The sequence below is a fragment of the Echinops telfairi genome, unplaced genomic scaffold (genome assembly GCF_000313985.2).
Source record: "Echinops telfairi isolate 266 unplaced genomic scaffold, ASM31398v2 ScPeMD7_4;HRSCAF=17, whole genome shotgun sequence".
NCBI lineage: Eukaryota > Metazoa > Chordata > Mammalia > Afrosoricida > Tenrecidae > Echinops > Echinops telfairi.
The window spans coordinates 10273147-10297688 of record NW_022103900.1 but is presented as its reverse complement, the minus strand read 5'-3'; the positions used below and the strand labels follow the sequence as shown (position 1 = coordinate 10297688).

At 40.0% G+C, this 24542-nt stretch overlaps 1 protein-coding gene across 5 annotated transcripts in view; it reads right to left on the bottom strand.

Annotated features, from left to right (window-relative positions):
* The window catches only part of GRB14 (growth factor receptor bound protein 14), a 74285-nt gene that overhangs the window by 15735 nt on the left and 34008 nt on the right, over positions 1-24542 (bottom strand). For 4 of the 5 annotated variants that reach the window (XM_045298648.1, XM_045298650.1, XM_045298644.1 and 1 more), the window contains exons 3-7: positions 14287-14408; positions 12370-12444; positions 8780-8917; positions 3296-3406; positions 3009-3104 (exon numbers count right to left, since the gene is read on the bottom strand). In XM_045298648.1, coding sequence (XP_045154583.1) covers positions 3009-3104; positions 3296-3406; positions 8780-8917; positions 12370-12444; positions 14287-14408 — 542 coding nt within the window. The remainder of the gene's footprint in view (positions 1-3008; positions 3105-3295; positions 3407-8779; positions 8918-12369; positions 12445-14286; positions 14409-24542) is intronic. The other variant, XM_045298645.1, reaches the window with a different exon arrangement.

Below are 24542 nucleotides of genomic sequence, written 5' to 3'. Positions count from 1 at the left end.
TTTCAGAGCAGTTGTTAGCAGTAGCTGGGCACCATCTAGTTTTTCTGGTCTCTGGCTGTTGAGACTAGTGTTCCTTTAATTTAATGGATGAACTGTTTCCAGGAGCCTTTGATTCTCTACATTTCTCCTTTCCTCCAGACATGGAGAAACCAATAATAAAACTTTAGAGGGCCCATAATGGACTTAAAAGTTAGTCTTGGGAAAAAGAGATCAAAGAAGCATCATGGAATCTAATATGACATTTAGGGTGAATCCAACTCAAACATTCCAACAAAGCTTTTTCTACACTAAAATTTATTTTATTAACAGCAACTTCAGGAAGGTGGACACATTTTGTAATCAGGCAACATTGGGGAGTGGTTATTGTTTTCAAGATTTTGCTCTTAATATTAAAATCCCACACTTATGCAAAGCTCTCTGTGCTGCTTTCATGCAGCTGTTTTCCATCTCTGAGAACCTAATTTTTAATATAAGTGATATCTCTTGGGCCTGATGAAACTTATTTAAATTAGATCTAAACACACTATAACTTCAACCAAAAGACAGAGGAACTTAATTTCTACCCAGATTCATTCTGAGGATTATTTAATTACCTAAAGCCAATACTTCCACAAGTGCATGCTGTTAGGCTGCCTTTTATTTATCTGCAGTGACAATCCTACTGCCTATCCAATAAGATTGCTTTCTTTAAAAAAAAAATGTATTGTCCTTGGTAGCTACAGAGGTAAGTAGTTGCCCCTGTACTTTGGGAGGTCTTTAGTAGGTGTTTAACATAAGCCAAGAAGTAGGTCACAGGAATCTAAACATTTCCCTGACCTATTGATGGGCAGATAAGGAAGTAAAGTGTGTTAGAGAAAAGCAGAATATTTAACATAGGGGAAAAGGTCTATTAGGAAACTATACGCAACATTCCCTTTTCTTAGCCTCAAATATTCTATGACTCTATACTTTGTCTCATTTACTTTAGACATGCCATCAGGACCCATTGCTGAAGAAGGACATAATTTTGGAGAGTCGGTGGAAAAGAGGGAGACCCTCTATGACATGCAGTGGGGCTTCAATAAGGCTCAAACTTAGGAACACTTTTGTGGATGGTGCAGGACAGGTGATAGTGCAGGACAGAGGTGACTGAGCTGGAACTGTCAGAGTAGCACCTAGCAGCACTCATTGGGTGGGACAGTTAAGGATTTGTGTCAGCTTTCTTTGCCCAAGATTTTCAGTGGTTTGGCAATTAAGACATAGTAACCCCCATGGTAAGAACTAACATAATATAATCCTCAAGGATGGGGCCTGCTTCTAATATAAGTGGAAAAGCCTACTGGCTTTTTCTTGTGGCATAGTGGGTTAAGTAGTGGGCTGTTGAGCAAAGGTTGGTGAGACAAAGATGAGGGTGTGCGGTCCTATAGAGATCTAGAGACTCGGACATTCAAAAGGGAAGTTCTACTCTTTCTTAGGAGTCTGAATCCACATGACGGCAGTAAGTTTGGCTGTTTGGTTTGGGTTCCTTCATCTGGCTCATTCACTGGACTCTGAGCAAGAGTTCTACTGTCTTAACTGCTGATCCTGGGAGTCACCAGCAGCCTGCCATCTTACCTGCCCATCCTTGACTTCATTCGCTTCTGCAGCCAGAAGTCTGACATATGACCTGCTGGTCTCAGGTTTATCAGCCCCTACAGCTGCACAAGTCAGAAGAATCCTCCAGCTTGACATCTGACCCATGGACTTGGATTGTGCCTGCCTCTACAACTGTGTAAGCCATCTCCTCTGATGATATACATGCATGACATAGACTTATGTAAGTGTCACTAGTTTTGCTTCTCTAGAGAATCCAATCTAAACCGATCCAAGAGGATTCCCAAGGCTGGGCTGGGGTATCTATGACTTTAGAGAGCTGCTCGATTCTAATGTGTAAACGTGCACTATCAGTTGCCTAGTTACTACCCCCTAAACTAATTGACTTTAAGTCCCTTATAAATTTCGCCGCCTCTCTTTCTTTACATTTTATGACAATGAACAACAAAAGCAACTACTTCTGAAAAGTAATTATCATCGATGAGAGTTTCAAAGAAACCACAGTAGCTATCTTTCATAACAGCAAAAAAGAAGAAAGGTTCGCGGTTAATCCAAAAACTTCATTCAAACCAGTTATAAAGGCATGCTTCCCAGCCCATTAGGGCAACTATTTCTGATTATTCGGCCCTTCTTTATCTGGTTTCTTTTTAAACAAGATGTTAGAGGAGGTTAACAAATTACAGATTTAAGAATGGCAATGGGTAGTGGACCCAAAACATGGACAAAATGTAATTCAATTAAAGGTTTGACAGTATCTCCTTCAGACTAAATGAAGTAGTGGGACATAAAATTTTCACAGGGTCATTTACTGCTCTGTAAGTTACAGAGCAGTATAAAAGAGCCCATTTTAATACGTCCAATATTAATATCTAAATCTTCCTGCTAAATATAGTAACAAGTTATTTTCATTCCCCCAGGCAAGAATCATAACTCCTGACTCAAAAAATATTGAGCCTTCTATTTGACACCAAAGATTTAACAACAATGTCGTCAAACAAAATGGTATGAATTGCTGAATGGAAAACTGATACGTTCTATATACATTCATCCAGATCACAATAAAAAGCTAAATCTGGGGAGTGGGGGAATCCTCCCATATTGGAACTGTGGCATCGGTTTAAAAATGTAGAATTCAGTCCTCCGTAGAAGTTTAAAGCACCCACACCGGCTATAGGTGTGCGACTTCCAAAACTAAACATCAGAGTATGTCTAGAAATGCACCACTTTGTCCACGCATGCAAAAAGGGCGACACACACTAGGTCCTTCTGTACTCGGGAAAGGTTTGCCTTTCAGATTGAGACAAACAACCTCCACACAGGACGGTGGCTCTTTTTCGTGGTCCCCATCCAGCCGTTCAGTGCCCGGGACTATTTTAGGGGTTGGAAAGGGGAACATGCTCAGCCCTTCGGGGCCGGCCGAGCGTCGGGGCCATTACCTTAAGCAGTCTAAGCGCGGTCACCCAGCACGTCCTGCTCTGCTCCTCGTCCGCACAGAGCATTCTCAGGTCTCGGGGCCCTCCTGCACGGTTAGGCTAGAAGGCCACAGCACAGTGTTTATCGTTAATGCATATCGTGCAGGTAACACCTGTTGAAATAAAAGCCACTAAAATTCTCCTAGAGATAAGAGGAAGCTGCCTCTTTTAAGAAGAAATGAGAAGAAAGCCGAGCTTACCTAAAAGGCTGAGGCTCGCTTTATTCGTCTATGAGAATGCTAAGCCTGTACCTTAAAGCAGAAGCCACAATTCGTCGGTGCTCCGTGCTTTTTTTTGCCTGTCAGCGACACGTAAATATCGCTATTGCCAAATTCGCTGAAGAACTGCAAGTGCCGTGGTTCCTTCGAAAAGAAAGGCAGGGCTGTGAGGGCCGAGACGAATACACATTTTTACACTTTCTCTTCTGTGTTCCCATTACATCACATCGTTTATACCTTGGGTGAAAATGATTCCAAACGGAATTTTCGTATACAGAAAACAAAGCAAATGCAAACTAGGTCATGAGATCCTTAAATAACCGTGAACTGGATACATTCTGATTAAATTTGAGAAGTAGCCGCTTGCCTACAACTTAACTTCGAAAGTACACACACACACGCGCACGGCCACCTGTCTTCCTATTTTAAAGTGATTTGCTCTAGTCACCAATCCAAGGAATCTGAGGGAGAGGAGACAGCAAAGAAGGGCTTTTCAAAATGATTGGCATACCTGAGCTTCAAATGACGGCAGTTCAACAAAGAGAAGGCTGCTCTGAGCCTCCAGAACGGTTTAAAGAAGCAAAGGGAGCAAAGGAAGATGATTTCGACGTGGTTGACAATGGCCACCCCCCACATTTGTGTCCCTCTCCAAAGGACGACTCTCGGGACATGCACGGAGGGCTGAGCGAGCGGCACAACCCTCCTCTCCACAAAGCAGGGCCGGCCCACTAACCATCAGGTGCTGCCTGGCAGCAGAACGCGTCCATTTCAGGCAAAATGGAATCCTGCATGGCTATTTCCATGCCTCTTGGAAGTCCTGGGCATCTAGAGTTGGTTAGGGGACATCACCAGGTCCTAAACATCTGCTAGGTTAACCACTGGAGAAATGCTTAACGCTGGGGTAGAAAATATAACCCAAAGTTGCTCTCAAACACCTTGCGACCCTAAATATTGGTTAACAGAGGTGCACATTCCTGGGGCCCGTCCATCACCTACTGATTGAGAAACTGTATTTTCATGTGATTTGCAGGTGATTCACGTGCACATTAAAAGTTGAGAAGTGGTGCGGTGAGATGCCACAACATTCACAGGTGAAACACTGCACTCGACCGGAGCGATCCCATGTCTGAGGCACCCTGGTAGCAGAGCGGGGAAAGCACCACACTCTTCATCCTGTCCCTCCACGTGAGAACGAGGTGGCCGCCTGTTGCTGTAATGACTCATCGCTCTGGGATACTATGGGTGGTTCTGCCCTGTTCCATGCAGTCACGAGTAGCAGAAATCAACCAGATGGAGTGGGTTTGGTCCTTTGGTTTTTACCCACTTTCTAATACGTAGTGCAGCAGAGTCTCTCTGTAAGACACCTCAGTGGGCTCAGGCAGTTAGATGGATGACTGACTAGCTCTAGTTCGTAACTCCATGAGAAAAGAAGGCAGCAAAGAAAATTATTTTAAAAGATCCAGAGTAGGATGCTTTCAGTAAGGGAAGGGGAAGGAGAAAGATATTCTTATTGCCACAGCTTAAAACGTTTACTCCTTCGTAGGAACTAGTTTTCTAGTGAACAATATTTGATTTCTATGAAGGTAATACAAGGCCATCCCTGCCCTCTCTCTATACAAGTCACTGCACTTGAGTCATTGTGGTGTGACACAGAGGAAACTTAAGAAACACTGGAGGGCAGAAAGGCATCATCACTTCCTCTGGACTGAATTTTGTTCCAGAACTGCAGATACGCCAGGGCCTGTGGCATTACAGAACTAAAGGAGGAGTGCAACAGTTAGTAAACCAAACGCCGATGCACAGTTGGAGAGGAGAGCTCTACACACCCCAGGTTTGCATCAATGCTTATTTAACGTCTATGTTGCTTATATCTTTAGAAAGAAAAATAAACAGAGACTTCCTTAAGAGCAGGAAATTATCTCCTTGCCAGGTAGAAATGGCATACAAATACTGGACAATCAAACTTTTTGTAGTAATGTCACTGAAGCTACCTAACAGCCTTGTTTTGTTTGGTTTGCTTTTTCCCTTTGAAGGCAAATTTGTAATCACGTGCATGACCAGGCTATGGAACACGAGTTTGCTAGGCACAGTCTTAAGAGAAGAACATTATGTGTTGATGAGTAGCAATGTCACACACTCTTCAGAGAAGCGAGGGGCTGGAATAAGGACAGAGATTCAGCGAGCATTGTTTTGCCTCGCCAAGGGAAAGGCTGCTGCAGAGAAGGGAAAGAACTCAGTGGAAGGAAGAGGGGTGTTTCGGTGAATAACGGGCAAGGAAGGAATGGAGATAAAGGACGAAGGAAAGACTAGACAGAGCGACAGGCTTTCATGAACAGCTGGTAGAGATGCACGAAGTGGAGAGCAAAGCTAACACGATCGTCTATTCCCAGGAAGGCATGAGTGTGAGACAAACAGGATGGTGAGACTGAGCAGCCACTGCTCTCCATGAGTACAAGCAGAAACACTCTCACATGCTACTCTGTACATGAAGAGATAGCGCTGTGGAAAGAGCTTTTCTAAATGGTTACAAAAATGTCCAAGACTCGACTAGCCAAACAGGCACATGCGCTTCCTAACATTTTTTATGATAGAAAAATTTGAAAACCAGCTTAAAAAGCCAAGAAAGATTAGTCTAACGCATCCTTATAAGTCATACAACAATGTCATATACTTATAAATTAGACATTTGTGCAAGAAGACAGGTTAGTCAACTAGTGGAAACCCATTCCATGATGCGTCCCACCACTCACACCGCAAGTTAAATCAAACCGGCAGCAAAGAAGGCGCCCAAGACCGGCAGCAAGGGAAACCAGCGAGGAGGGAAAAGGGAGATTTTTGCAAGACTAACGAGGCAAACTCTGGAAAGGGGCCAAGTGTTACTCTTTAAATTCCATAATCATGTTGGGATCATTGTTCGGCCATGTAGTCTCCACCATTTGCTGTGTTCTAGGGATTTTCTTTGACAGGTTTCACTCATCCCAACAGATCTCCAAGACGACCTTTCTACTTCTAGAAAATATCCTATACCTGCTTATTCTGCTACAGAGTTTTCCATTTCTTTACGATTCTTTCTTTCTTGAAGAATGCAGCTGACTATTTTCTCTTCTTTTATATCCAATCAGTCACCACACCTGGTCATTCGGCATGCACTCTTATGTCCACCCCTTTCCTCGCTACTCCAGTGCTCATCCGAAATAGGTCATCATGTACATAGCCAACTACTCTCCCTCCTCACTCCTCCCACCCCTTTATCTCCTCTCTCCCTGCCATGCTGCCTCCCTTGGTCCTTCCTCTTCCTTCTTTCTCTCTCCATCCTCATCTTCTCCCCGCCCCCCTCGCTCCTTGACACTCCTTTGGTCAACTTCACCTACTTGTCTAAAAAATTTTAATGTTTTCCCAAAGTTAAATATATAGAAACTATTTAATCAAGTGGTACTTTCCTACTGTTACATTTTACCTTCCAAAAGGTTTTTTGCCCCAACTTTCTTCCACCTGAAAGGCTCTCCTCTGACCTCAATCTACCTATACTTTAGCCATTCTTCAAAGGCTTGACTCAAGCTTTTGAATTTAAGAATGAAGATATTTTATATTTATAAACATAGCAAACTAATGTCATTATAAAGTTAATAGCTTTTTAGTAACATCTTTAAAAGGCATATTTTAAATTGTGGCTAATCAAATTTTTTAAATCTTGGTTCCATAATGAGAAAAAATAAAAAACCTCAAGGCTATCCACATAGGCTAACAGATAGCTGCAAGGTAACACAAGGAACAGGCAAGTCTTAGATAAGGAATTGATGCTCAGCAAACATGACGAAGCAGATAAAGAAGTATCACCCTGAGAGTCAGCAGACTCAGTCTCTTCTGAGTCGGAACCAACTTGGTGACACGGGACAACAGTGACAGGGTAAAGAAGTAATAAAGAAAACTGAAAAATAATTTTGTTATATTTATAATATTCAAAAGAACAAATCAGGGAAAAGCATCTTTGGACTGAGAATATAATGCTATTAAAACTGAAAAACAGAGAAGCCATTGGCTACTCAGAAGTAAATATATATATGTAAGACAAAAAAACTAAAATTTCCTTTGAAAAGTAGAATTGATTCAGCTGAAAAGAGAATTAACCAATTGAAATACAGATGGGAAATCACTAGAATCAAGCACAAGGATATAAAAAATGATAGGAAATGTGGAAGAAATTAAGAATTATGGAACAAAATCTGAAAATGCTGCTAAAAACTTAAAAGGGTCAAATAATAAGAATGAAGAAGAAATAAGTCAAGTAAATAATAAACATTTTCAGTACAGGAGAAAACTATGAGTTTATGAGTTGAAAATATCTGCTGATAATCAAGTAAAATTTAATAGATTACATATTTTAACAGATCTAGGAATATGGTAAAGAGATTACTGAGCACCCAGAGTAAGAACAAATATTAAGGACATAGAGAGAGAAATGACAGATTGCCTATAAAGAACAACAGTGCCATCTGGCAAAACCAGACACAGGTAGTTCATGCCTTCAAACCGGGTTCTGTTCTGACCCAATGACTCCATTCCAACAAAGTCAGTTCAGACAACAATTGAGAATCTTCTTTTCCCCCCCCAAATTTTTCATTATCATTACTTTTTATTATAAATATCTTTATAAATTCAATATTTTGTCTTTTAAGTTTGAAAGTATTACATAAGTGCTTACAAAGAATGGCATCAACAAATTAAGGGCTGAAACACTGTATGTATCACATATTACTACGGATAAACTGAACAACTAAAAAAAAAAAAACCCAACCAAGCCCAGATGGCTGCAGGCGCGGTTTGTTGTAACTTGAATACATTTTAAGCCAGAGATGATCTGTACATGGAAATAGAATTAAAAGAACCTCTCATTAAAACTCTCAAAAGTATTTTTACTTTTAAGGCATCAATGTACTGGATGAAAAGTAAATACTACAAATCATAATATACATAGACTAGACAACATATAAATGCAGACTGTGTGTATGTACTTATGTGCACATGAAGGTGCTTCAAAAAGTTTGACAGTAAAATAATTTAAAAATATTTCAAATTTGGGCACAAATTTCTTGAAGCCCTTCATATCCATATGTATTTAATTGTGCACATATGTGCAGATACACAGACCTAGTCCTCGTCACAACATACAAGTTTTCAGGAACTTACAACATACATAAGAAGATAAAACAAACACTAAAAAGAATGTTTAACAAATAAAAGAAAAAGAGGATGGAGAGGGGAAAATGTGGACTAGAAGCGAGCAGTCTAAGTGATACTATAATCAGAGTATTTAGATTCCCTCAAAAGATGTGTTCTGAAACTGATAGGAGATATGTTTATTAGATTTGGAATCGATTTGTTCAATGTTTGGACTCCAAATGAAATGTTTTAAAACTTGGATTTAAGTAATCATGTTTCAAATACAACAAAGTAAAACCCATTTGAATGCAAAACTCATATTCCATTTCAAGACACATCACTGTCATGTCAACTTACCTTTGATGTCCCTTTAGTAGAAAAATATAAACCAGATCTTCTTAGAAGGAAGTAAATCTTCTTCCAGGACTTCTTTCCTTGTTCTTTTGCGTGTAAGAAACCATGGATTTCAGGATATGTGCTTGAACTGAGAAACATCTGGTAGAAAAATTAAACATTTTGATACTGTTATGAAACAATGGGCATGGTAGCCTTATCACAATGTCAAGATTTCAAATAGGAACATGTAAATTCAAACAGCATTGATACCATTTACACCATCACAGAAATGAAAGAACAAGTTGGCCCTCGAGCAACCCAAGTTCTAACTACACAGGTTCACTTACTCACCGATGGTTTAGAAAACCCGAGTGACGGACACCAACTCCGCGTGAAGTGAGTCTCTCCTGCAACTGTGATACCACAGTTGAAAGAGATCTCTTACGGTCGGGTGTATTTTTTCACCATGTGTCGTGCAATACCATAAATGTAATGGCTAACACCACTCGGTCGCTAGTGACACTCAAAGTAGCTCCCAAGAAGCAAAGTCATGACATACAAGAAGTCGAAGTGCTTGATGTGGCGATTAACATGTGCACCCGCCGCTGCCCGCCAATCTAAAATGAACGAGTCCAGCTTAAGGGCCATTGTGGGGAAAAGGAAAGGAAAAATGGGGCCTCCACATTGTAGCCACACCAGTGGCCCCCAAATCTTGCACATTTTGCAAAATACCTTTCTAACTTGGGTTAAAACTGCAGCTAATATGTGGGTACCATATACAATATGTATATAAAACATGTGTTAATTGATTATTTAGGTTTTCAGTAAGGTTCTAATAAAAGTAGACTATTATTAGTCACATTGGGAGGAATCAAAAATCCTCTGAGGAATTTTGACTACGTAAGGTAGGAGGTCAGCAACCCTAACGCCTATGTATTGCAGGGGTCAGCTGTGTATACATAAGAAAAAAAATAAGTCAGATAATCTTTTGATAAAGAGAGGCAAGTTCCAAACAAAAATGTGTTCGTCAAAATATAGTTTCTTACATAATCAGTACTTGGACAATAAGGAAAATTATAAGCCATATGAAGACCCATTGAAAAATTTGCATTCATCTACAGTTACTATTATAATAGCATCATTTGGGAATAATTAAAAGCACCATCCTGATGTCAGTTGTTCAGAGGGAAGTGAAGTCAAGTTCTCCTCTCCTAGAGTAGAGCAAGGGAAACCATCTGTTCTCTGCTGTCTGCGGCTCTCAATGGTGGGTGGCTATGGCGAGTGGTCGTTTCCAAAGGACACTGCAACAATCTTCGTTCCATCGCACAGGCTCTTCTGCCACGTGGCCCGGTGCTACAGAACCAGCAAGGGGTGGGGTCTGTTCCTCCACCCACTTGAACCTGGGTGAGGCTGCGACTGCTCTAAAAGAATACGGTGGAATTAACACTCTTCTACCAGTTCTAACGGTAGGCCGTCACCAGCCTGGTGGCTTCGACTTCTTGACTTTTAGAAGTCCCTGCCGCATCAAAGAAATGTGACTCCAGCGACTACCATGTGGTAGAAGCTCAAGTCAACGGGGACGGCCCTGGAGGTGGAAAAAGGCCTGTGGACACTGACAGAGACCAGTAAGCACTGAGACGGCAGACATGGAGCGGAAAAGGGGGCGTCTTGGAAGGCGGGACTCCATCCAGAGCCAAAGTCCATGTACATCAAGCTCACCTGCCTTTTCCCACATTCCCGATGCACAGAAATTGTTAGCAAACTGTGAGGAAGCATTTCAGGCCGCTACATTGAGGACTAGCTGGTTACACAGTCATAAAGAACTGAGGGAGCAAGCACATGCTGGTCAGGAAAACAAGGGGGAGCAGGCACCGCGGAGTGGCTGTGCTCAGCTTCCTTAATGAGATGGTGGAAATGCATTAGTGCCTCATTAAAAGAGGAAAACAGAAACCCTCTGAATAAACAAATGCAAAATGGAATAACTGAGAGGAAGAGAAATTATCTGCTAAAGCAATAACATTTTAAAAGCTACTCTGGGGAAATGCTGATGGTAGATACATTTTTGTTTTGTTTTGTTTTCAGTATAAAATGATTAAAAAATTTTAATTTAATGATCCACAGCTATTAATTAATTGACATGCAAAACAGGCTAGTGGGTTTTTTTTTAGTTTGAGTGCTTTCCAAGTTATTAAATCAAGCCAATTAAATTTTAAAAGGAGAGTCAAAGAGGTCGCACTAGAAAGAAGAGAAATCTTTTAAAAATTGAAAACACTGCCTCAGTGGAGAGAAGAGGTCAGGGGCATATGCAGGGCTATCGGATTCCAAAGTCTACGGTTTTTCTTGTTTTTTTATAATTTAACATAAAAGTATTATCAGTATGATAGAGGAGCATTTTGAGGAGGAAGGAAAAATCCAACCCACTATCTTGTTCTAACACAGTAACGGGAGCCTTCAGAGAGCTGAAATCTGGGGGCCCAAGAAGCTTTGCTCACCGCCACCACCAGCACTACCCACCACCCATCCTCCACTGTAATATTCCGCCAACTGTTATTTTCCGTAAAACCTCAGCAGTTTTGAGAAAAATCTCCTGAGACTAATCATGTTTCTAAAATATTCTGATACGCTAAAATAAAATATAACCTATTAAAAAGCTCATATAAAACAAGTCTTTGATAGATATGCCTACCCAATATTTTAAAAGGCAATAACTATAGCAGAAATATTAAAGGTTTTCTTCATTAAAGATCACAGAATGTTGAAGGGGTTTGGAGATGCCCACGGCTTAGTTCCAACACCCACTGTTAAGAAGACATTGTTTAACATTAGCTTATTAACAACCACCACAGATCTTTTGATATGAAATTGAGCTAAACTTCTTTTTTAAAAAAATAGTTAAGGTCATTTGCTTATTGTAATGAAATTTTCTCAGAAAATAATGACTTCAAGCCAATCCCGGTTTGGAAGAAATGAACCTAATTGACACTAAATCAAGATGATTAATTAGGTAACTGGTATTCTTAATTCAGCTAAGAAAACTTCACCATTGTATGCAAGTATTTTCATCAGAGCTGTGACACAAATGTAAAATTAAACTAAACAGAGATCTTTTCCATCCTTTTATGCACTTAATTGCTAAATGTTTTATCAAAACTAGGATCCAGAGAATGAGTATAAAACAAGCACCAGGTAAATAATAGTAAAATGTCTACACTTTATTGAGAACTCTCATTTTTGCAAAGGAAAAATCTTCAAGCACACTGTAGAGCAAAGCTCCACTAATTTCCTTTCCTGGTACACATTTTAAAATGTTTAAAATCCTCAGGACATTAGCCAAAATTAAGAAGAATATCAGTATTTGTTTGTGTTTTTAATCCTCCCTCATTGTGGAATCTATTTAGGCGCCAAGCTGTACATTGGAAAACATTGTTAGTTGGGGGTTATTGGTTTCAGGCATTCGTTCCTCAGATTTTTGTTTTTGTTCCCTTGGTAGTTTTACCTCCAAGGGAACAGTAATCATCCACAGCATAACATTTCGGCATCGGAGTAGGTAAAAATAAGGATCTCAAATTCCCTCCATTTCTGCTACATCGTGAATAAAATATAGACTGTACCTGCAAAATCTGTGTGGGGGATATTTCACCATTGGTTTCAGTTGCAAAAGACACCATATGCTCTGGAAAAAAATACTGACAAAAAGATTCACGTTAAGTTATCCCATACCCATGCGAGGAAAAGGTTCAGTTACAGCTAATCAAGTCGTGCAAAGCAAAAAGTCTTCAAATCAATGTGTTTAAACCAGCGTGCCTAAAAGTCTCCCAAAGTGTTTTTGAAAATACAAACTTCTGCACTCTTAGGAGACAGACTGTTCATGGGACGCTCTGGAGCAGTGTCTACGAATTGCCCACACTGCAGATGATGCTGTTCTCCCTGTCCTGAGCTCCCTAACACTGCCCCACACTGGGCAATGCACTTGACCCCTCCTCTTAATAAGTATGTCCAAAGTCACAGCCCAGAAGGGGGAGGGGCAGGAAATTAACCTAGGCCCAGGGTCCTGGAAGCCCAGTCCTATTTACTACTTCCCCCTTTTTAAACTTGTTTGGCTATAAAAACTACCCAGAGCCATAATTTAAATAGGAATTCCCGTGCCTCTTCCTGGAGTTGATACAACCCAGGAGGCCTGAGTAGGTCCTGGGTGCTGGATTTTTAACAAGTATCCCTTGCTTGCCCTCCAGTAATTGTCAGTGTAAGAAATGTTTGGACAACCATATTCTACTATACCTTTTCTAGGACAGCGTTTTCCAGCAGCAGTTTATGACATTGTGATTCCGAGGAGCGCCCTGTGCACTGCAGGATAGTGAGTAGCATCCCTTACTTGTAGCCACTGGCGCTCCCACCAGTTATAATAACCAGAAATGTCTGCAGATGTTCAGACTGCTAAATCGACCGTTCCCAGTTGAGAACAACTGTCCTAGGTCTATAAAATGAATGCCCAGCCTTATTTAAATAACAGACGAGCATACATCCATATTTCTTTCGGTGTGACTTTTAACTGCTGGGTTTAATAAAGATTTACAAGAAAGAAAACACTTTCTCTTCAAATTCTAATTCTATTTAATTTTCATTAGAATGCTTTCTTTTAGTTTGTCAAAGATCATCCCGTTATGGTTCTATTAGCCAGTTAAAATGAAAGAGAACATAAGGGGTCTTTCGGGGTTTGAAAATACTCTATTATGGTGTGTATCATATATTTTTTATAAAGGATCATTTCAATCCAATTATCCCAAACTTAGTGCAAAAATATGCTACAGCTGCGGAGACAAAAACAATTTAAAATAATGAGCCCAGAGGCTTTTGTGACTTCTCCACATCCCCAGTCTTCCTTAGAATGTGACAGACATTTATTGTCTTTTACAGAGAACCACACGGAAAGTGGTATTTACCAGATAATGCACTGGTCCTTATCTCATTTCAACTTGGCTCAGTAATTATTGCAATGAAAACAAAATCATTTACAACAACACGCTTCGTGTCGATCTTAAATTTATGGCCAAGTTACAATATTACCAGCAATTGCCAACTTGATTTCACTTTAGATTCAGAATGCTTTTTTAATTTAAATTTCCTAAACTTTGTGAAAAGTAGTAAGTATGGTATTTTTTGTAATATGTCTGAATATAATAAACCGCTCTCCAAATCAAATACCTAACCCTTTTGGTTTTACTCCAAAATGGAATAAAAGAGAGTAATAGCTCTAACAACTAGGTTTCTTAGTATTTCTTAATTTTATAATTTTTTCATATCAGATTTTACCAGCATGGTTAAAAATAGTTCTTCTGTATCTGAACTTCTCAGAATGATGCTGTAGATATTGTTAGAGAAGACACATGGCTATAATTTAAATACCAGACACCTTATGTACAATTTGCCAACTAAAGAATGACAGAGAAGATTCTCCCTTCTCAAAATAAAAGTTAGAAAAATCTAATTGATATTTTTTCTCTATAATCATTACTGGGAATTTCACTTACCATTGGGTTTTTAAAGAATTCATATTTGGCATAATTTTTTCTAAAGTATAGCTTATTCTCTTCTTCCATTCCCCAATTAGATAGCACTTCAATCACTAGTTCATGATCTTCTATTGTTCTTTCTGTAAAGAATGTTTAATGAATATGTCATAGATTCAGAGACAGAGAGATGTATGGATATATTTACATTTATACAACTATATACATATAAAAATATTATGCATGGATCCTTATTAAATGTAACAATATCAGCTCACTTCTGAAATAGCAAGACTAGTGAAATTTCCCATCAAGTTGGAATTAGTAATACTGATTTTAACAGTAAACCAACTATAACCCAGAAAAAAAGGAGTAACCTAAAAGATCACAGTGCACTTTTTTACTAATTGCTGCCATTAGTCACGGAGCAGATTTCAGCCCATATTGACCCAGTTCCAATAGGAACAGACCTGGCAGCTATTGGATTCTCTAGGCTACAATCTTGAGAGTAGACTGCCAGGTTTTTCACCCTTAGAGCCAACTGGGTGGGTTCGAACTATCAGCTTTTCTGATACCATCCAAGCACCTAATCTTTATACCAACAGGACTCTTTTACTAACTAATACTTGGTCTCCTTTTATTGCTTTGTAACTTAAAATTTTGATAACAAACCTGCAAACATGCATTAAGAATATGAAAGTTATTCTGTTTCTCCACCTCATCATGTCACCAAAATAAAAATATGATTTCAAAACGGGACAATTCAACTCAATAACTAGGGAGAATTTAGACAGGTTCAGTATGCATCTAAGATGTATAATCTGAATAGTTAAGAAAAATTAAAAGAGATGCTAAAAATGATATATTTTTAAAGGCAAGCTAATATGAATTTTTAAGAAACCTAATTTTTCAAGGTACTTCATACTTTCAAAACTAAATTGAAGAAAATATAGTTAATGTTGGTTATGACAATGATTGGGTAGGGTAAAAAGACAATAGGAAAGTCACTTAGGTAAAGTGCAGCAGTATTAGAGAAGTAAACATAATACGGGAAATTGCTATATTAGTAAGAAGTTGTGATGTTCATAATAACATAAATTGAAAATCTCCCAAATGCTAATCTTGAAAATGAATCAATGACCAGAAGGCAGACTCAGAGAGTCCATTTTGCTTGCATAGGATTCCATGTCCATCAGGTTGAAGTAGGCAACATGAGTCTAGGTTGTTGGACCCCAGGAAGCGTGGGTGGGGGTACAGGAGAGTGCACTGAGCTATGAGTCAGTCTGCTTCTTCACCGAGTTGTTGGTCTCTTGGGGATATGCAATATCTGTGATTTCACCAGGATGTCCACAGAGGACGGGTCCACATTGCATAATGTATGGTATACTTCAGTAAAGGGTTGAAAACAATTGCATAATTAAGGCAAATCAGGAAATGGAAAAGACTGAAATAAAGCATATAAAGCCCTTTTGGGGGGAATGTAAAGATTCTCTGCTTTTTTAGATGCTTCAAGAACCTTTTTGAAAAGCATCTGTGTCTCTGAAATTCAATTCTCAGTAGTGATCTGTGACCTACAACACCCGGACCCTTGAGAGTAATGTCCTACTTAAGTAGAAGCTTATTCATCTGAAAGGAAGTTCTTGTAAGAATGTTCTATGAATATGGATGAGTTAGAGCTAAGTGTAGATCAACACTTGGGGGGTCTGTTTCGAACTCAGACTGCTCCTGTTCAGTCTCAATAACTGGCTCCCGTTGCATCTTCTTCCTAACAAGACTCAGACTTTGGCTCAACTCTTTCCTCTTTTACCGTTTCAAAACTAATTACTGTAACTCCAGCTAAAATCTCAGGTCCCAGTTCAAGTGCTGCTTTCTTTCTCCTTCTAAATTCCCTTTCTTTCTAAAAGTCCCTCTGTGTGTGACTGTTAGTGTCCTGTTTGTCACTTCTCCAGTAAAGGTCGAACTGAAACTCACTTGGGCCTCTGTCTCTGCCTCCACTCCTGATCTGTCTCCTCTCAGTGTCTCTCCCATAACCAATAGCCCTCTAGCCCACTGCCTCCACCCAATGCAGGCCATTACCTCACACACCAGCAACCAATCTTCTAGCATCAGGTTTCTTATTCTTTCAACCCAACCTGGATGGTCATGGCACAGCTAAAAGAAAGCTAGTCACTCAGCTTAAAGAAAGCGCATCTACTTCTTACTTACCATGGGTTAAATGCAAACTTACAGTCTGACAGATACCATTTCATTCATCCACCCATTGAACACCCCCACTGAAGGCCTGTAATGTTTGTTGTTATCAGTGATCGTTGACTGAATTCTAACTCTGGTAACCCATGCGGCAGAACGTAGCAGCTCTACTGGGTTTTCAAGGGGATGGCCTTTCACCAAGACCTATCTTCTAAGGCACTTCTGGGTGGATTCAAACCATCAACCTTTTGGTAAGTAGTTAAGCACTGAACTATCTGTGTCACTCAGGAATTGGTAACATTCACCGAAGGGCTAGAACAAGGAAAGACTACAACCAAGGAAAGAACCACAGAAGACAACAATGTTCTTGGCCTAAGTACTCGGACGGCTTCCGTTCCCATTGATGAGGCTGGAAGTCTGACGTTTTAGTAGACAGGAGAATCGAAATGCACTACCTTCACGGAGCTGGCATCCAGGTTAGGAGAAAACAAAAGGTAAACCTTAAAAGGTGCAAGAAACACTATGGGGTGGGGGTAGCAGGGAAGAGAGAGGGTGTGCTGAGAGCAAAGGGAAATCAATCTATTTTCAATAGCCTGCTAGGGAAGGCCTCATTGAGAAAGTAATGTTTTAACAAAAACTCAAAGGAGAAGAAGGCCTGAGCCAAGTAGCTACCAAGAGGAAGGTCAAGAACAAAGGTGATACTAGATAAGATCCAACCTAGCATGTTTGAAGTACAGCAAGAACATCAATGTGGTTGAAGCTGAATGAGCAAAACAGAGCACTGGTAGACCAGAAGAGGTTAGAGAAGTACTGAAAATGAGCTGCGGGATTATATGAAGGTGCTTTGAAAAGCTCATGGGGTAAAAAATCCATTATCTTTTAATTCCATTTTTCCAAGAACTTTTTGAAGCCCTCTTTTATAAGGCCTCTCTCTTGATTATTTTTCTCACTGATTCATATGTAAAGCTCAGAGCAAGAACTTTGGCTTCTCTTCTAAGGTTGTTGAGAAGTCATTTTATGCAGAGTGACACGAAGTGACTTATCTTTTTATTTAATAACACTGGCTGTTGAATGCAGATGCAATTTTCAAAGGCCAGAATAAAAGTAGGGAGGCCAGCTTAATGGGCTAATGCAATTAGCCAAGGGAGAAGTAATGAGGCTTGGTCTGGAATAGTAGCAATTGACATGAAAAGATATAAACAGATTTTGGAAATACTTTTAAGGCAGAGCCAAATCAGGATTTGCTAATAAAATGGATATGGACTAAAACCCAGGAAAGAACCACAGAAGACAACAAAGTTCTTGGCCTAAGTACTTGGAGGGCTTCCGTTCCCATTGATGAGGCTGGAAGTCTGAAAGAGGCATGAGATGGGAGGAGATCCAGTGATCACAAAGATGCTGACTGGGAAATGTGCATCACTACCCACCTGTGTATCCTTCCTGCTGCCTCCTTCTCCCAGTGGTTTTCTGAAGTCTCTGAGACACAGGTACACATGTCCTATACAATAAATCTATATCCTTTACAATTATTCTAGAGGGGAAATTCACAATATTAACAAAGGCGCAAGGTATTTTGCCAATGTGTGTGTCTTTGTGCACATTTCCTCTCCTCTACCACTAAGAGCAAACATGTGATTGCCCACAAGATACATAATAGAGAGAGAAAGAGAGTGACAGAGAGGCATATGCTTGGCTTGTGAGGAACACGGTTGATTTTATGAATTGTTGTCAGATGCAATCGCTAGAGCTGACTCAGGGCTGGTCCATCCTCCATTGCCTGAGACAGGGAGCCACACCCCACAGGCCAGGAAAGGAGATATTGTTAAGGGACAGGAGGGAGATTAGAGTGGAGATTGAGAAGGCGTTAGGTAGTTCATGGATGATATCGTTTCCAAGGGCCTAACACCTTGTCCATGTCCAGATCTAGAACTCCTTTGGAATGGAGAGATGATGAAAAAAACCAAAACAAAAATGGGTGAATTCAAGCAGGAATGTATAGCTTAAATCAGAGTGTGGCCTTCGGAGAGTTCTGATTTCCCATCGAAGCCTGTACCCTACATGGTGGAGAAGCAATCATTGAGTATAACCTTCAGCAGATGAACCCATACCAGCTGCAGTACTTCATTTCTGAAAGAACATGGAAGGATGAGGAGGGGACCGTGAACAGAAGGGTTTTTGCAATACATACTACAGAATACAGGCCATTAGCTTACAGAGTAGTATGAGTTTCCTCCACAATATGACGAAAGGAGTTTGATCAAGAATTGCGTGAATAGGCATCAAAGAACAAAAATTCAAATCATTGTGAATGAGGGGGAGTGCGGAGTGAAGACTCAAGACCCATCTGTAGGGAACTGGACATCCCCTGACAGAAGGGTCTCAGGGAGGAGACGAGCCAGTCAGGGTGCAATATAGCACTGATGAAACATACAACTTTCCTCTAGTTCTTTAATGCTTCCTCCCCACCCCTATCATGATCCCAATTCTACCTTACAAATCCGGTTAGACCAGAGGATGTACACTGGTATAGATCAGAGCTGGAAACACAGGGAATCTAGGACAGATAAACCCCTCAGGACCAATAATGAGAGTAGAGATACCAGGAGGGTAAGGGAAGATGGAAGGTGCGGGGAGGAAGGGGGAACAGATCACAAGGATCTACATATAACCCCCTCCCTGGGGGACGGACAACAGAAAAGTGGGTGAAGGGACACATCGGAAAGTGTAAAACATAACAAAATAATAAGAATTTAGAAATCGTCAACGGTTGGTGAGGGAGGGAAGGAAGGAGGGTGAGGGAGGGGGAAAACGAGGAGCTGATACCAAGGGCTCAAGTAGAAAGGAAATGTTTTGAGAATGATGATGGCAACAAATGTACAAATGTGCTTCACACAATGGATGCATGCATGGATTGTGATAAGAGTTGTACGAGCCCCCAATAGAAAGATTTAGAAAATAAAATAAAAGATTTGTGGGAATATCCCTCGAGACTCACATGACTGACCAAAGTTTGGGGAGAATGAAGGGAGGGGTGAGTCTGGACCTTCAATTGTTCTGGAACATTTAAAATCTGAACTCACAGAAGCTGAACTACTTATGTGCCCCCAATGAGACTGAGAATCCAGAAAACAAATATATAATGGAAGGCTCAAGAGTTTGCTGCTAAGCAGGCAAGGCACCAAGAGTCAGAAGTGATAAAAATAAAGTTATAGAAACAAAGGAAGTTACATTTCTGCATGCCTTTCCATTACTGTGTTTAATTCTTAAATATCTGTTCATAGTTGAATTATGCTCCCCAAAGGCAGCAAGCAGGTCCCTGTTTGTGGAAACTGTAAAGGCTGCCTTACTGGGCACAGACTTTACACATATGATTAAGTTAAGGCATTTGAGAAGCTCCTGAATCTTCCCCGGGGGCCATAAACGGAATCACAAGTGTCCGATTTAACACAGATAGGAGAAGGCAATGTGACCACAAAGGTAGATATTAAAGTGATGCAGCCATGGGTCCAGGAAAGCTAGAAGCCACCAGGAGACAGAGCAGCAAGGGACATATTCTCCCCTAATTCCTTCTGCCCAGAGAAAATGATTTCGGACATCCAGCCTCCATAATCGAGTGAATAAATGTATGTATGGCTTTAAGCGACCAAGTCTGTGGTAGCTTGTTGCAGCAAGAATAGGAAATAAACATAATAGTTATCTTACAGATAATAAGAGTGAGGTTCAGAATGGCTGACCTGGTGACATAAAGAAAAACAAATGCTTGCAAACAGCATCATGAAAAATGAAGAAAATATTTTCGTTTTCAAGGATTACATTTAATTGGATTGTCAATCAACACCCACAGAAGCAGCAGTCAATAAATTAAATGGTATATTTCATTGGGCAAATCTACTGCAAAAGACCTCTTTAAAGTGCTAAAGAGGAAATATGTCACTTGGAAAATGTGTCTGACTTACCATTTTCAATGGCCTCATAGACATATGAAAGCAAGACAATGAGTATAGACACTGAAGAATTGAAGCTTTTGCACGACAGCATCAGCAAAAACATTTAATACATCACAGAGTGTAAGATCACTTGGGTATCTCTTGGGAAAAGTGTATCTCTTGGGAAAAGTACAGCCAGAGCACTGCTTAGAAGAAAGAATGGTGAAACTCTGTCAGTTAAATAAAAAAAGGAAGACTGTCAATGTAGTGGACACAATGACTTCCACAATGGGCTCTAACATCCCTACTATTGTGAGCATGGTGCAGGACCAAGCTGCCTTCTGCACTCTTGTACACTGGGTGACTACGAGTTGGAATCAACTCAACAGTACCTAACAACAAGAGTTGCCCAGCATGGGAAGGACAGTCACATGTCCACCCTCAGGCCCGTGTACCTTCCACTGGACAACACAGCATCACTCGGCTGTCACTGCAGTTCCCATCAGCAGGTTAGTCCCGCCCTCTCTGGTGGACATATTTATTTCCTGCTCATTAATTTCTGTATCATATAAAACCTATTGTCTCCGATCCACATATGTTTCACGTTTCAGTTGCCTCAAACCCTTTTATTTTTGAAATGTATGCAATAAATATTTTCAATTAAAAATGAACCACCGAAGTTTGAATGAAACAAAATGGTATAAAGGAAAATACCTACAATTAAATCAACTGTACCCTCTTTTGCAAATAATGTAAATCATTTGAAACTGAATTGTATGAAACAAAAAGGAAAAAAAATTAAGGGTGTGAAAACTAAGGTGCATGTGAACAGCTGTGATAACTGCATGAGAAAAGGCAAATGAGTGTCATTCATGTAATGGCTTAAGGCGTGTAGTTACCAGAAAAGCAGCGGTCAAGTAAGGAGTTTTACCGACTACCTGCAAATAAAAGGTGGCATATGTACTGCAAAGTTTGCAGAATGATAATACCGAGTAATGTTTAAACGATGAAAACAATCGTCAGAAAGATGTTCTGGTAATGTGAAGGAGAAAAACTCCTGCAAACAGAGGAACAACTGTAGAGAGGAAGGGAGGAAGTGAAAGGCATACTTCAGATTCCGACTCCACAGTCAGCTACCGCGTACAAGAAGCAGAGAAATGAAATCCTGGGAGATCCAATGCTGCTGCGCGCTCTTCTCCTCGCGTGCTGGCCTGGTGATCGCACGTGAACTTCTCTATTATAGAATCGTTCTTCCCCTCAAAATAACATTATATTCAATGTCATTTTAAAGGGACACATCAGCCCAATTTGGATGTACTGTCATATATCATTCTTCCACAAAGCTTCAGTAAGAGATGATGCTAAAGTAGCCTGAATTACCCTGAGAAGAATAATTGTCAACTACCATTGTATTTTCACACAAATAGCATACGCTGTATATTTTTGCCAAATGCACAGCCCCTCAACACTATTAATAATGCTCTGCCACACATGATACAGACAGGCACATTATAAATGTGGGAGTGTTGCTTATGAAAAACATGTGGTAATAACATCTTGCAGATTATTGGTGTTAAATTTTTTTCATTGCAGTTATCTAACTAAATTCAGACCTTCGCAGGGAGAAAGTTAAGCATCAAGACACAAGCTGCCCAGATGAACTACTTGGAGAGGAAAAGAAAAATGCTTCAAGGTAGGTGAAGTATTCCTGGGATGCAACTTTTTCTCGTACAGGCCCAACCATGAAAAACACTAAGATGTGAGAAAATTGGGGGAGGGGGTGAGAATTAAACACTAGATCCTATTGACTCCCAATAAGCTTTTTCTGGCTCCTCTAGCATTGAGTCGGTTCTGAATTAGTGGCCCTGTAAGACAGGGTAGATCTGTCCTTGCGGGTTTCCTGTAACCACGGGAGTAAACAGCCTCATCTTTCTCCAGAGGAGTGGTTAGTGGTTTCGAACTGCTGTCCCTGCAGTTAGCAGCCCAAATGTATAAGCAAGCCAAACAGATTTTAACTAATAAATGATCCTCCTAAGTAACTTTCAACATCGAATTAAAATAGAAAACGCAAACATATTCCTTCTAGACCTAGGGGCCCATGGAGTTTACCTTTTGAGAAATGATCTGAGGCAGTTTCACATAAATTCATTATGATTACTTAAAATTCATTATGATTATTTTGAAGACCTTATATAAGTAAATTGAGGCATTCATCTAAACTACATTATATTATTGAAACTTTACTAATTCTTGTCTATTTTAAAAATCAACAACAGCAATATTCTGGAAACATTTTTCAGGCACTAGAGCTGATTTATAAGTGTCCAACACCGCTCATCTGTGGGTTAAGAGAAAAAAATAAAAGGAAGGAAGCCCTCTCAAATCATTTCAAAGCCGTCTGTCCAAAAAGAGCAAGAGAGAGAGAAAAAAGGACATCAAAAGCAGCATTAAAAGGGGGGGGGGAGAAAGCTATATTTTAAAACAAAAACAAGAATTTCATATTGCTTAAGGTTTTATTTTTGCTTTTGATATGCTCCCTGAGGTCTTCTGGCAATAGAATGAAATGTTTCCACATAATGATAACAATGTCTCACTCTAATTTCCGGAAGTTTTTTCCATGAAAAGAAGAGGAAGAAGGGGAAGGGTAAAGGAAGGAGCTTCTTCTAAAACTGTTGATTTAACTTCAAAGCCTTTTTAAAAACCTCAATCCTCCAAGCATGGAAAGTGTTCACCTGTGTGACCTTCTGTGGGATTTCTTCGCTGAATCCACTGAGACTACAACGCGGAGCTCAAATCGAAATCTGAGGCCCTCCTCTTCTCATCACTTGATAAGAGAAGAAACAAAAGTGGCTTTTACCTCTAATTCGCCCAGAAAACAATTCTTTGTATGCCTTTGTTACAGTACACTCCAGGAGACAAATGGTCCTTGTACTTCTCTGTCCTTGGTAGAAACTACATGCGTTGTGTCGGTCTTATTTTCAGATAAAAATGAACAACCTCTGACCAAGCAAAATAAAAACTAGAGAAGCAAAGAATGAAACAGGGCTCAATTTCTAAAAGGTTCCTTCGCCTAAGAAACTACTTAATACAGGCAGGAGCCCCTGGAAAATTGCCACCACCAGATTCAGCTCCCCCGGTGCAATACTGGGAAAATCCTGACACTTAAGCTTGATGGCTGCAGAGGCCATGCGGTTCACTCTTCAGCAAATTGAAACAGTCCTCACTGGAACCCAGGCCTTTACAATCCCAACATGTAGTCGGAGTAAGCTTGACTTTTCCCACAAAGTGTTTGCATATTATATTATTTCAAACTGATGAGTTAATCACCTGAAGAGCTCACCACCAGATTCCATAAATCCTAACTTGCCCGATGTAACATTTAAGCTACAAACTTAGTAAAATTCCATCTGGGAATAGTGGGCTTCCTGTGGCTTCTTTTTTGAGCCTCTCCCGTCTTCTATGTCTATAACACTTATAATTTATCCCTTAAATTGTGAGATACAAATACCTTACCACTTACCGCAATTCAGTTCAAATTTTATTTGTTCTAGATGTTAGGGCATAAAAATGCGTATGTGCATGAGGTCCGAGTCCTCAAAGGGTTACAGTTTAATTATTTTCCTGAAATGGTCACCATGAACGCAGTTGTGGAGAAGGTTACAGCAGCACAGCACAGAAGTAAATGGCCTAACTGGAAGCTCCACGAAGATAAGTGAATTCTTTAAAAGTTCTTCAAATTTTGTCTCTTTGGGGCATACCACACTGTCACCTTTCAATGACTGAAAATCAAAAAATCATAGTAATCTAGGAGACATTACCACGACCCTAAACTTCTCAAAAACTCACTGGCATTGTGTTAATTCCAACTCCCAGGGATCCTTTAACCAGGAATAAACCACTCTGTGTTTTAGTACCTTCTGTCTTTTCTTTTTCTCTTAGTCTGTGAGAGTGTAGGGATTTATGTTTTTCCCACAACATTTCAGTAATATATCATATGCATGCATTCAATCACCATTATATCTAATTGTGATATATACAAATTTATCATTATCAGTGTTAAATTTCATAAACATGGTCCATGGGGGAGTAGGGGTGGTGGTTAGAATTATATCTTACAAATCTACCATGATTGAGTTATAACATTCCACTATTATTATGCTT